At 46.9% G+C, this 12,518-nt stretch overlaps 1 protein-coding gene across 1 annotated transcript; it reads right to left on the bottom strand.

The window, feature by feature from the left end:
• Positions 1 to 5,753: 5,753 nt before the first annotated feature.
• On the bottom strand, positions 5,754 to 11,939 carry LOC119300607 (mitochondrial import inner membrane translocase subunit TIM22-3-like). The gene is made up of 5 exons (XM_037577511.1): positions 11,590 to 11,939; positions 9,977 to 10,041; positions 9,801 to 9,873; positions 9,631 to 9,684; positions 5,754 to 6,305 (listed from the first exon to the last, which is right to left on the bottom strand). The coding sequence occupies exons 1-5, from the start codon at positions 11,840 to 11,842 to the stop codon at positions 6,076 to 6,078; spliced, it is 675 nt and encodes a 224-aa protein (XP_037433408.1). The 5' UTR covers positions 11,843 to 11,939; the 3' UTR covers positions 5,754 to 6,075.
• Positions 11,940 to 12,518: the final 579 nt, after the last annotated feature.

Genomic DNA, 12,518 nt, shown 5'->3' on the forward strand with positions numbered 1-12,518 from the left:
CTTTACTAGATATGGTGCGATCTATTATGTCTCTTACTGATTTAGCGCTATTGTTTTGGGGTTATGCTTTAGAGACGGCGGCATTCACGTTAAATAGGGCACCATCTAAATCTGTTGAGACGACGCCTTATGAATTGTGGTTTGGCAAGAAACCAAAGTTGTCGTTTCTTAAAGTTTGGGGCTGCGATGCTTATGTGAAAAAGCTTCAACCTGATAAGCTCAAACCCAAATTGGAGAAATGTGTCTTCATAGGATACCCAAAGGAGACTGTTGGGTACACCTTCTATCACAGATCCGAAGGCAATACATTCGTTGCTAAGAATGGATCCTTACTAGAGAAGGAGTTTCTCTCGAAAGAAGTGAGTGGGAGGAAAGTAGAACTTGATGAGGTAACTGTAGTTGCTCCCTTATTGGAAAGTAGTTCATCACAGAAATCTATTCCTGTGACTCCTACACCAATTAGTGAGGAAGCTAATGATGAAGATCATGTAACTTCAGATCAAGTTACTACCGAACCTCGTAGGTCAACCAGAGTAAGATCCGCACCAGAGTGGTACAGTAATCCTGTTCCGGAAGTCATGTTACTTGACCATGACGAACCTACGAACTATGAGGAAGCAATGATGAGCCCAGATTCCGCAAAATGGCTTGAGGCCATGAAATCTGAGATGGGATCCATGTATGAGAACAAAGTGTGGACTTTGGTTGACTTGCCCGATGATCGGCAAGCCATCTAGAATAAATGGATCTTCAAGAAGAAGACTGACGCTGACGGTAATGTTACTGTCTACAAAGCTCGACTTCTTGCGAAAGGTTTTCGACAAGTTCAAGGAGTTGACTACGATGAGACATTCTCACCCGTAGCGATGCTTAAGTCCGTACAAATCATGTTAGCAATTGCCGCATTTTGTGATTATGAAATTTGGCAAATGGATGTAAAGACTGCATTCCTGAATGGATTTCTGGAAGAAGAGTTGTATATGATGAAACCTGAAGGTTTTATCGGTCCAAAGGATGCTAACAAAGTGTGCAAGCTCCAGCGATCCATCTGTGGACTAGTGCAAGCATCTCGGAGTTGGAATAAACGTTTTGATAGTGTGATCAAAGCATATGGTTTTATACAGACTTTTGGAGAAGCCTATATTTACAAGAAAGTGAGTGGGAGCTCTGTAGCATTTCTAATATTATATGTGGGTGACATATTGTTGATTGGAAATGATATAGAATTTCTGTATAGCATAAAGGGATACTTGAATAAGAATTTTTCAATGAAAGACCTCGGTGAAGCTGCTTATATATTGGGCATCAAGATCTATAGGGATAGATCAAGACGCTTAATTGGACTTCCACAAAGCACATACCTTGATAAAATTTTGAAGAAGTTCAAAATGGATCAAGCAAAGAAAGGGTTCTTGCCTGTATTACAAGGTGTGAAGTTGAGTCAGACTCAATGCCCGACCACTTCAGAAGGTAGAGAGAAAATAAATGATGTTCCCTATGCTTCAGCCATAGGATCTATCATGTATGCAATGTTGTGTACCAAACCTGATGTGTGCCTTGCTATTAGCTTAGCAGGGAGGTACCAAAGTAATCTAGGAGTGGATCACTGGACATCGGTCAAGAACATCCTGAAATACCTGAAAAGGACTAAGGATATGTTTCTTGTTTATGGAGGAGACAAAGAGCTCGTCGTAAATGGTTACGTCAATGCAAGCTTTGACACTGATCTAGATGACTCTAAGTCACAAACCAGATACGTGTTTTTATTGAACGGTGGAGCTGTCAGTTGGTGCAGTTCTAAGCAAAGCGTCGTGCCAGGATCTACGTGTGAAGCGGAGTACATAGCTGCTTCGGAAGCAGCAAATGAAGGAGTCTGGGGGAAGGAGTTCATATCCGATAAAGGTGTCATACCTAGTGCATCGGGTCCAATGAAAATCTTTTGTGATAATACTGGTGCAATTGCCTTGGCAATGGAATCCAGATTTCACAAAACAACCAAGTACATCAAGAGACACTTCAATTCCATCCGCGGTCAAGTCAAGAAGGGAGACATAGAGATTTGCAAGATACATACGGATCTGAATGTTGCAGACCCGTTTACTAAGCCTCTCTCACGAGCAAAACATGATCAGCACCAAGACTCCACGGGTGTTAGAATCATTACTCTGTAATCTGGATTATTGACTCTAGTGCAAGTGGGAGACTGAAGGAAATATGCCCTAGAGGCAATAATAAAGTTGTTATTTATATTTTCTTATATCATGATAAATGTTTATTATTCATGCTAGAATTGTATTAACCGGAAACTTAGTACATGTGTGAATATATAGACAAATAGAGTGTCACTAGTTTGCCTCTACTTGACTAGCTCGTTGAATCAATGATGGTTATGTTTCCTAACCATAGACATGAGTTGTCATTTGATTAACGGGATCACATCATTAGAGAATGATGTGATTGACTTGACCCATCCGTTAGCTTAGCACGATGATCGTTTAGTTTGTTGTTATTGCTTTCTTCATGACTTATACATGTTCCTATGACTATGAGATTATGCAACTCCCGGGTACCGGAGGAACACTTTGTGTGCTACCAAACGTCACAACGTAACTGGGTGATTATAAAGGTGCTCTACAGGTGTCTCCAATGGTGCTTCTTGAGTTGGCATAGATCGAGATTAGGATTTGTCATTCCGATTGTCGGAGAGGTATCTCTGGGCCCTCTCGGTAATGCACATCACTATAAGCCTTGCAAGCATTGTGGCTAATGAGTTAGTTGTGGGATGATGTATTATGGAACGAGTAAAGAGACTTGCCGGTAACGAGATTGAACTAGGTATTGAGATACCGACGATCGAATCTCGGGCAAGTAACATACCGATGACAAAGGGAACACCGTATGTTGTTATGCGGTTTGACTGATAAAGATCTTCGTAGAATATGTAGGAACCAATATGTACATCCAGGTTCTGCTATTGGTTATTGACCAGAGACGAATCTCGGTCATGTCTACATAGTTCTCAAACCCGTAGGGTCCGCACGCTTAAAGTTCGATGACGATCGGTATTATGAGTTTATGTGTTTTGATGTACCGAAGGTAGTTCGGAGTCCCGGATGTGATCACAGACATGACGAGGAGTCTCGAAATGGTCGAGACGTAAAGATTAATATATTGGACGGCTATATTCGGACACCGGAAGTGTTCGGGATGATTTCGGAGAAAACCGGAGTGCCGGATGGGTTACCGGAACCCCCCGGGAAAGTATTGGGCCTGAGGGGAGAGAGAGGGCTGCAGCCCAGGAGGGGGCGCGCCCCCTCCCATGGGGAGTCCAAATTGGACTATGGGAGGGGGGCGCGGCCCCTCTTTCCCTCTTCCTCTCCCTCTCCCTCTCTTTCCTTCCCCCTTCCATCTTCCTAGTTGGACTAGGAAAGGATGAATCATCTTCCTTTCCTCCTCTCCTTGGGGCGCACCAAGGCTGGTCGGCCTCCCCCCTTTCTCCTTTATATACGGGGGTGGGAGGGCACCCAAAGACACACAAGTTGATTGATCCAAGCCGTGTGCGGTTCCCCCCTCCACCATAATCCACCTCGATCATATCGTAGCAGTGCTTAGGCGAAGCCCTGCGTCGGTAGCAACATCATCACCGTCATCACGCTGTCGTGCTGACGGAAATCTCCCGTGAAGCTCTGCTGGATCGGAGTTCGTGGGACATCATCGAGTTGAACGTGTGCTGAACTCGGAGGTGTCGTGCGTTCGGTACTTGGATTGGTCGGATCGTGAAGACGTACGACTACATCAACCGCGTTCTCATAACGCTTCCGCTTACGGTCTACAAGGGTACGTGGACGATACTCTCCCCTCTTGTTGCTATGCATCACCATGATCTTGCGTGTGTGTAGGAATTTTTTTGAAATTACTACGTTTCCCAACAGGTACGTGGACAACACTCTCCCCTCTCATTGCTATGCATCACCATGATCTTGCATGTGCGTAGGAATTATTTTTTTAAAATTACTGTGTTCCTCAACATTCATAAGCTCCGAGGGAGAGGAGTCATGGACCATAAATCCCTCTATGCGGATGACGCAATCGTGTTTGTAGCTCCGATCAAAACTGATGTGGACAACCTTGCGACTATTCTAAGAGGCTTTGGGGATGTCATCGGTTTGTGCACCAACTTCCATAAGAGCTCGATGGTTCCGATTCGGTGCGGTAACCTTGATTTGGGCGCATTACCCAAGGGTTGCCGGTTGTTAGGGCCTCCTTCCTGCTGCAAGCTAAAGCTTGTTGACCTGCAATTCCTTGTGGACAAGGTGGCAAGCAGATTAACAACATATGAGGGCCAGAACATCACCACCATTGGGCGCGCGGCTCTTGTCAAGTCGGTGCTCGCTTTCCAAGTGATCTACTTCATCACGCCGCTTGTCATACAACCCATCATCCTTCAAAACATCGACAAGCTTGAGAGGGCCTTCCCGTGGTCCGCGTAAGATAAGACAACCGGGGCAAAATGCAAGGTCAATTGGGACATTGTCACTCGGTCGCTTGCTTATGGTGGGCTTGGGTTCCTCGACACCTATAAGTTCCCGCGGGCATTGAGACTGCAGTGGTCTTGGTATGAATGGAAGGAGCCAAACAAAATTGTGGGTTGGGACAGATAACCTGTGTGATGAGAAAGATCTCAACTTCTTCTATGCTTGCACCACAATCAAGGTTGGGAATGGGGGGAGGACACCCTTCTGGGAATCCCCTTGGCTTCTTGGACGCAACCCTAAGGACGTTGCTCCTCTCAGTTACGAGTCTTCGCCACAGAAACATTGGAAGGTACGGGAGGCCCTCAACGAAAACGCGTGGATCCTCAAAACCAGGCCGCCTGCGGTTGTTTCCACCGAACATGTAATACAATTCTTCACCCTTTGGATGCTTCTGCATGAGGTGCATCTTGATGAGCTTGCCGAGGAGAACATAATATGGAAACACTCGGACTCTCGGTATTACTCTGCGGCCTATGCTTATAGGGCATAGTTTTTGGGCTTGGTCCTCTCCCCCATGGACCAAATGGTTTGAAAGCCTTGGGCCCCACCGAAGGTCAAGTCCTTTGCTTGGCTCGCGCTGCAAGATAGAATTTGAACCGCCAACAGACTGGCTAAGCGAGGTTGGCCAAATTGTGGCCCCTGCCCCTTGTGTCGGGGAGCGCAAGAATGTGGAACCCATCTATTCTTCAGGTGCAGCTTCACGCTGAGTCTTTGGAATTTGGTTATTCAGAAATTACTCATACACGACATGGATACGTCTGCGTGGAGCTCGTTCTGACTCAGTCAAGGCATGGTGGGCGAACACGAGTGTCGTGGGCACCACCAACCAAAAAGTGAAGGCCTCGATCACCATGCTTGTGTTGTGGGTCATTTGGAATGAGAGAAACACAAGAGTGTTCAGGCATAAGAGCACACCTCCGCCAACTTTACTCAACAGCATCATCGTCGAGGCAAAGAAGTTAGGGTCTTTTCTATTGCGAGGATAATTGTCATGCCGTACTCTGGGTGTGTGTTGTAACAAACTCTTCTCTCCTTATTTAATATACGAGGCCTTTGCCTCCGTTTCAAAAAAAAGAAGAGAGAAGTGACAACACAGATTCGTAAGGGGCAAAGAGGAGAAGTGGTGATACGGATGGATCGTTTCTCGCATTGGAACGCAGACACATTTGCTAGTAAAACTAAAACAATGGTATGCAGTTGCGTACTCCTGGGAAAATTTTAAATAAAAAGACAATCCTTGAAAATTATCAGTCTAGTCTTATTCTGAGACCTGATGAAATATTACAGGAGTACCCGTCATATACAAGAGAATTCGCTAGAAATGGACTATCACAAAGATTCAGGCAATCTGCTGCCCAGGTTATACACGATTATTCATCAGGTCACCAGCTAAGCTGCTTTCCTTCTGGAGGGTAATTTGCAAAACTGTTCAAAGGCAGAGTAGAATGATCATCCTTCGCGATACACTAAACTGGAAACAAAAAGCTCAGCCCGATGCATTTACATGCACAGATATCAAAGTATCATGCCCCCAGGTCCTTCAGCTTTCTCGGAACTTTGACAAAAAGTTTTGAAACAAAGAGAAGCCTTCCATCGCATCGTGCGGCATGTTAAGCGTGAAGGGGGGAAGAACACTCGGACCAGCCTTCAGATCCTTCAGGCCAGCAGCTGACGGTAGCGCAAGCGCAGGTTGCTGTCTATTGAGCTTTTCTATGATGTACGAGAAAGTTCCAAAGGCCAGACAGCTCTGAATCAGAGTTTGCGGTGCACCTGCAACAGACAGCAGAAAATATGGTACTGAGGTGATCAATACATATGAAGCAGTTTATTTATGCTACAGGAGAGAAAACAGAAACACTAACTCCTGCCCCACTCCCTACAAAAAGCACAAAGAGAAGTTGTATTCTCAGCACAATTGGTGAGGGACTTCTCAATTTTTATCCGTACAATAAATGACCAACCAACAGCAAATATATATCTGTACAATGATCACTGGTATGCATGAGTTAATCTACATGCCAGAGATGATACGATAAGGAAGAACTGTTTTTTCCTCCTCTCTCCCACGTCGCCTACAGGAGCGACTGGGAGGGAACCCTAGCCACCGGGCTCCTCCTCCTCCCCTGCCGCCGCCGAAGGGCGCGACCGAGCAAAGCCCAGCGGCGGAAGGGTCGTGGTGCTGCCGCTCAGGGTGTGTTTGGTTGGGGTCACCAAGTGGAATGTAATGGGCTGGTTCCGCACCCAAGGCCCACTCCGGTGTTTGATCTGTCCAAGGAACAGGGAATGGCGTATTCCCTGATTATGCCGATCCAAGCGATGCCTCCAATCGAGCGGCAAGGTTGTCAGAATCGCAATTCTGTTATACGACTTTATGATCCAAACAGAGTTAGTAGAATCTATGTTTCTACGATCCCAATAGTTAAGATTCTATGACTGGCGATCCTACCATCAGAGCTCCGATTGGATTCAAAATCACGATTCTGACAACCTTGTCAAGAGGACCAAGCAGAACGCTCGTTTCAGCGTCTCTCCCTCTCTGGATCTGCGACGACGGCAAGCACTCCCACCTTACTCCCTCTCCGGCGAGGGCTGTCCCTAGACTCCCCCTCGTCTCTCCTCTGTGATGGCGTGCAGCAGCAGCGGGCGGTGACCTAGCAGTGGCGGCTAGGTACAAGCGGGGCAACGATCAAGCAACTGGGCGGCGGCTGTAGCTGCCAGCTTGGGCAGAGCGGCAGCAGCAGAAGGAGCAGCACCTCATGGGCTGTGGTAGTGGCTGGTGGTTGCAGGTGGCGGCCTCAATTGCTGGGCGGCAGCCAGGCACTGCACGTCTCGATTTGTTGAGCGGCACAACATGAGGAATTGGCAGGCGGTGGCTACACCACGGAAGAGAATCAGGCTCTGGTCCATCGTCCTCTCTCCCTTGTGCATTTGCTAGACTAGGGATCCTAAATGGAAATTTGTACATGTTTGTTCTTGCCTTTTGCAACGACTGTAAATTTGTGCATGCCATGGACCATTTATTGATGATTCTTTCTAAATTTGTTAGTTAAATATGATTGTGTATAGACTATTGATGTTATTTATTTGGCATAATTGTGAAGCAAAATATAAATTGTTGGTGATGAAAAGAAAATAAAACATTGTTTCAAAATTAAATAAAGTGCTTCCGAAAATACAGTTAATGTTGCATATATAGCCAGAAAAGCAAACACTAATTTGAACATTTCTCATTCCATTCCATCAACCAAACATTGAGATGTAACCGTTTCATTCCACCTCATTATTCATACCAAACACACAGATGGAACCATTACATTCCATTCCACTTGATTCTTCAACCAAACACACCCTCGGTGTCTTCGGCGGCATGGCTGGCTTCTGGGCGGTGGGGCATGCTCGTGGTGGCCATGGCGGCAACCTAGGCTCTGCCCAGATCTGGCGTCCGGTAGGGGTTAGCGAGCGGGCCGGTAGCTTCTGTTGTGCCTAGGACGGCAGTGGCCGACAGCAATGGCTGCCCAGCAGTGCTCAGTCATGGCGGCTGCCAAGGCTTTGCCTTTCTCTACGGGCACGCAGGGCGTGCGAGATGGTAGCCCTAGGCGGGTTACGATGGGGCTGGCAATTGTTTGGGGTCTCAGAGGATGATGCGGCCGGCGATGCTGAGGCCGCCCGGCGACTGGAAGTGCCGGTTCCTGGGCAGATCCCTGTTAAGATCTGGAGGAGCCAAATCTTGACGGGGCGCTGGCTGCCGCTCCCTCCAAAGGTTCTGCCGGCAGGTGGCTGACGCGCGAGCCCAAGTGCAGGGGTTGGGTGTCCCCCAGGACGGGCAATTCAGCCGTGGCAGCGATGCTGCCCGGCTATGGCCCCCCTCCAACCGACCTTGTGGTGGGACCCTGATGGTAGGTGGGGAGGTGTCTTCCTCCGTTCGGTCGGCGGCGGCCGCATGTTATGCCGTTGGTGAGAGGTTTGGACAGGGATGCCGGGGCAGCGGCCTCAGGTGGCGGGCTACTCGGTAGGCTCTCCAGCGGGTCTACGGGTGGCACAGTGGTGGTTGTGCTTCTTGGTCGTGTGGGCGGCAAGAGGTGTTGCGGTGGGTGGCCTTGGCGTCTTCTCTGCTGTGGCAGTGAAGGTGCGCAGATCTGGTTATGGAGATCCCGGCTTCGTAGCAGCGGCCGACTTTGTTACTTCTTCGTGCCTCAAGGTAACAACCGGGTGAAAGCTCTGTGCTTCATCGCCGGCAGCGACGGCGTCCTTGGGTACTACTTTCCCCTTGAGGACATTGTCGCAGTTTCCCCCCTACAAAGGTTCCGAGTGAAAACCTTTGTTCATTCCATCGGGGACGGTGACGCTTTGCGCCATTTCCTTCTTGAGGGTGTTGCCTATGAGCCTATCGTTGGTCGTGGAGTGGTGGTGTCTTCAGGCCCTCCTGTATTCTTGCTCATCTTCATCGTGTCTTTCCATCCGATGTATGTTGTCCGTTCTTTTCTATGTTCTACTTTGTTTGAGGGCTTACTCACCATCATGTATCGTTCAGCCATGTACTTGTGGTTCGTGCTTTACCCTCCATGCCAGCAATTGTGCATGCATAAATGGATCCAAGGGGGCAAGGCAAACCAAGGAGACAAAATAAAAAGCTATGACATCAAAACTGTAAGAACTAAGAAAATGTGCCATGTAACACCAAACTAATTCGGAAATCATTAGCAACATGCGCTAAACCACGAGAGATTACAGAAGCAAGTGAGCAACTGATGGAGAATTCAAAACGATCAATTTTTTAGCCTGATAAAACTTGCAGCTGATGCCAGATATCTAACCACGACCTAAAAGGCTATGTGTGCTCTCAAAATAAATCCCAAGTCCAGAAACCACCATGACACCAGCACACGTTTGCAGCCAACACTGGGGTTGCCAATCAGGTAAGATTTTTATCCAAATAACCACACTAGGCAACTAGAACAAAACAGGCAAATCATTCCCACTCTTATTGTTAAACTACATTAAACTATGTCAAAACCATAGTCTTTGGGCAAGGTATCCAGGAACAACCTGTAAATTTAGATAGTTCCAGCTATTAATTGCATTGCTATAACTTTACCTGGAAAACTCAAAGCAAGGCCAGTGCAACAGCCTGCAACTCCTGCGTTAATAACTGCAGACAAAAGATCCACAAGTCAATGGTCATCCTTGTCATTTTATACACCCTAAGTACTTCAAAAAAGGTAGCAGGCTAGCAGCGCAATCTTAAAGGGGGCATCAAAGACAGACCGTCATCTTTGCCACGTAGCTTTCTTAAAGAGCAAGAAACCAAACTTTGAACGCCGGCAAGAACAGCAAATATCTAGAACATCAGACAAAATTCTCAATATGATGGTTAACAGAGAAAAATCTATTACAAATGAAATGAACATTGGTATCCAACAATGAAATATGTATCATCATACCTTAGCAGAAGAGGCAGCGTCAGCAAATGAGCCTTTAAACCCTTTTGTAGTAACCAAACCTTTTCCTAAAAGGTCACCAGATATAGTTAACATAACAAAGAGATATTGTTGTGTTTCGAATAGAAGGATGATACACAGCAGGGCAGCCTGACAGCACGTATGCCAAACAAAAATATTGTGCACAATGAACACACAAGGCTGAAACAATTCCAATTTACAGGTAGCATTAAATGATTGAATTGATTTGACATGACCACCAGATTCACTACCATATTCCATAAAAGATCTACGTTGTTATATTCAAGGTGGTAACGGCCGTAGCTAGATAGGCTATTTTTGTTATCCACAAATTAAGGTGGCATTTAGTTGGTGATTGGTTCATTGGGCCTCAGCCTGACTGTCAGTGGTGGAGTGCACAAAGCAGCAATTGGTTTATTTATAAAAAATTAGACCAGTGGTTAAGTACTTAAGTACCACCCATGCATGTCGAGCAACTTAACATGATAACAGACGCCGCCAAGCTCCATACATACCTCCTTTACTAAGAAAGACCCTGCATGAGAATGCAACGTCGGGAGCATCTAATCTACCAATTAATCACCAGGTCTAGGTAAAACAGATTTGACAATTGACATGCTTTGGATTTTGGGCATCCAAAAACTTCTATGGATGACACAAAATCCAAATATTGTATTCGAAAATTAGGCATGTGCGTGAACCTATTTCTGTGCCCAAACCACTGGTAACAGATTAGCAACCAAAAACTGAGCTAGGTGTGTAACTCCATTGTTCCTTTGTGAGTTGCTTTTACTTTAGTTGTTAGTCCATAACAAGTTGTGTGAACACAGCACAAACACACAGTAAACATATGAGTTGAGTGTGTCCATATCTAGTTCGGTATGTTTGTATGAGCCAAAAGAAAGTTATCTACCAAATTTTCTGAGAACCCGCACATGTTCTGTAACAAATTTTTTCATTTGGAAGCATTAGCAAGTAATTTTATTTTATTTTATTGCAAGGAATAAACACATACTGCAGCTTCCAGATAGGTACGTCTGCATGCAGCCAGGCCTTAAATCAAGTATAAACGGAGCAAAAAAAATTGGTTTTGCCAACATTTCTGAGAAATTTCGCACATGTTTCAATCTAAGTAACCACGTGATTTTTCACGAGGAATAATTATTTGCGGTTAACTGTAAAATCCATCAACAATTTACTCCATGATCCTTGGTGCCAGTGTCACACAAATTCAACAAAATTGCTACAAGTTCAACTATCCTGAACATGTAATTATAATCAGCTACATGAAACCCAAACAACACACTGTGTGCCGCAATTGAGCTTTATCTCCTAAATGTCCTCAACACTGGCACAGTATACTGCGAATCTAACAAAGAAAAACCAGAATCAAGTGCCTTATGAATGATACTAACTATAGACCGTGTGGACAATCAGTACTAAGGGCTGAATTGCACACCGCAGATTAGACATAACCTTATCCAATTACGAGAGGCCTAGAATAGAAAGGGAGCCAGCCAGGACCAAAGATCGCAGAGCCCTAACCCTAACGGACGTGTCGAGCCGAACGAGGAGGCGGAGGGACGGGGTGTTACCATATCCAACGACGGCGCCGACGAGGGAACCGGCGGCCGATTCCCAGGCGAAGCGGAGGAGGCAGACCCCAGGCGCCGCGGTGGCGGCGGAGAGCGGGCTCGGATTCCTTGACACGGAGAGGCGCGTCAGGATGGGGTTGGCGCGGGGGGGCCTCCGCGGCTGATGCGGAGACTCGTCGGAGGACTCGGCGTCGGTGGTGTCACCGCCATCGGATGAGTAGTTTTCGTCCGGCTTCGGGTCGCCGCTCGCCATGGCCGTCGGTCGTACTCGTGACACTGCTGTTCGCGTGTGTCCGCAGCAGCACCTCGTCACGGGTACAGTGGCAGTGGGACTTCGTATTCGTAAGATTCAGCTTCTTTTTAACTTCGTAAGATTCAGCTTTACTGTTTTTTGCCCGTGCAATGCGAGCAACGCAAATACGATCGCTCAGGGTCATGTAATCATGTCCCGATGGCTCCACTTCCTGGACGATCTCTCGATCATCCATGACGATGGAGTCGTCGGCTCGGCAAAATTTCGTGTCTTACCCTTTTTCATTACTTTATTAATCAGATCCGGCCTTGGTTTGATTTTTTTTAAAATTTGACTTTTTCTCTTAGGACGCTGATATCCACCACCCTTGTGGTATCTAGGGGTGTGCCGCATGTCCCGTGTGGCATCGACACAACCCCGCCCATACAACGGCGTCCGGGCGCACCAAGCCACAACTCGCATGTCCGATGTGTGGCGCCATCGCCACATGTCCAGGCGAGCGACCCCGCGGCCCGCACAACCTTTCTCGCCCATCATCCCTATCCGCCTACGAACCATAGTGCCATCGTCCGTCGTCGTCTTCAACCTCTGAATCGGCCAATCTTCCTCTACCTCCATCGTCTTCCTTCTCTAGTTGCCATGGCAATCAGAACAGATCTCTATCGCCCCCCCCCCC

This window comes from Triticum dicoccoides, chromosome 5A, assembly GCF_002162155.2.
Source record: "Triticum dicoccoides isolate Atlit2015 ecotype Zavitan chromosome 5A, WEW_v2.0, whole genome shotgun sequence".
Lineage (NCBI taxonomy): Eukaryota > Viridiplantae > Streptophyta > Magnoliopsida > Poales > Poaceae > Triticum > Triticum dicoccoides.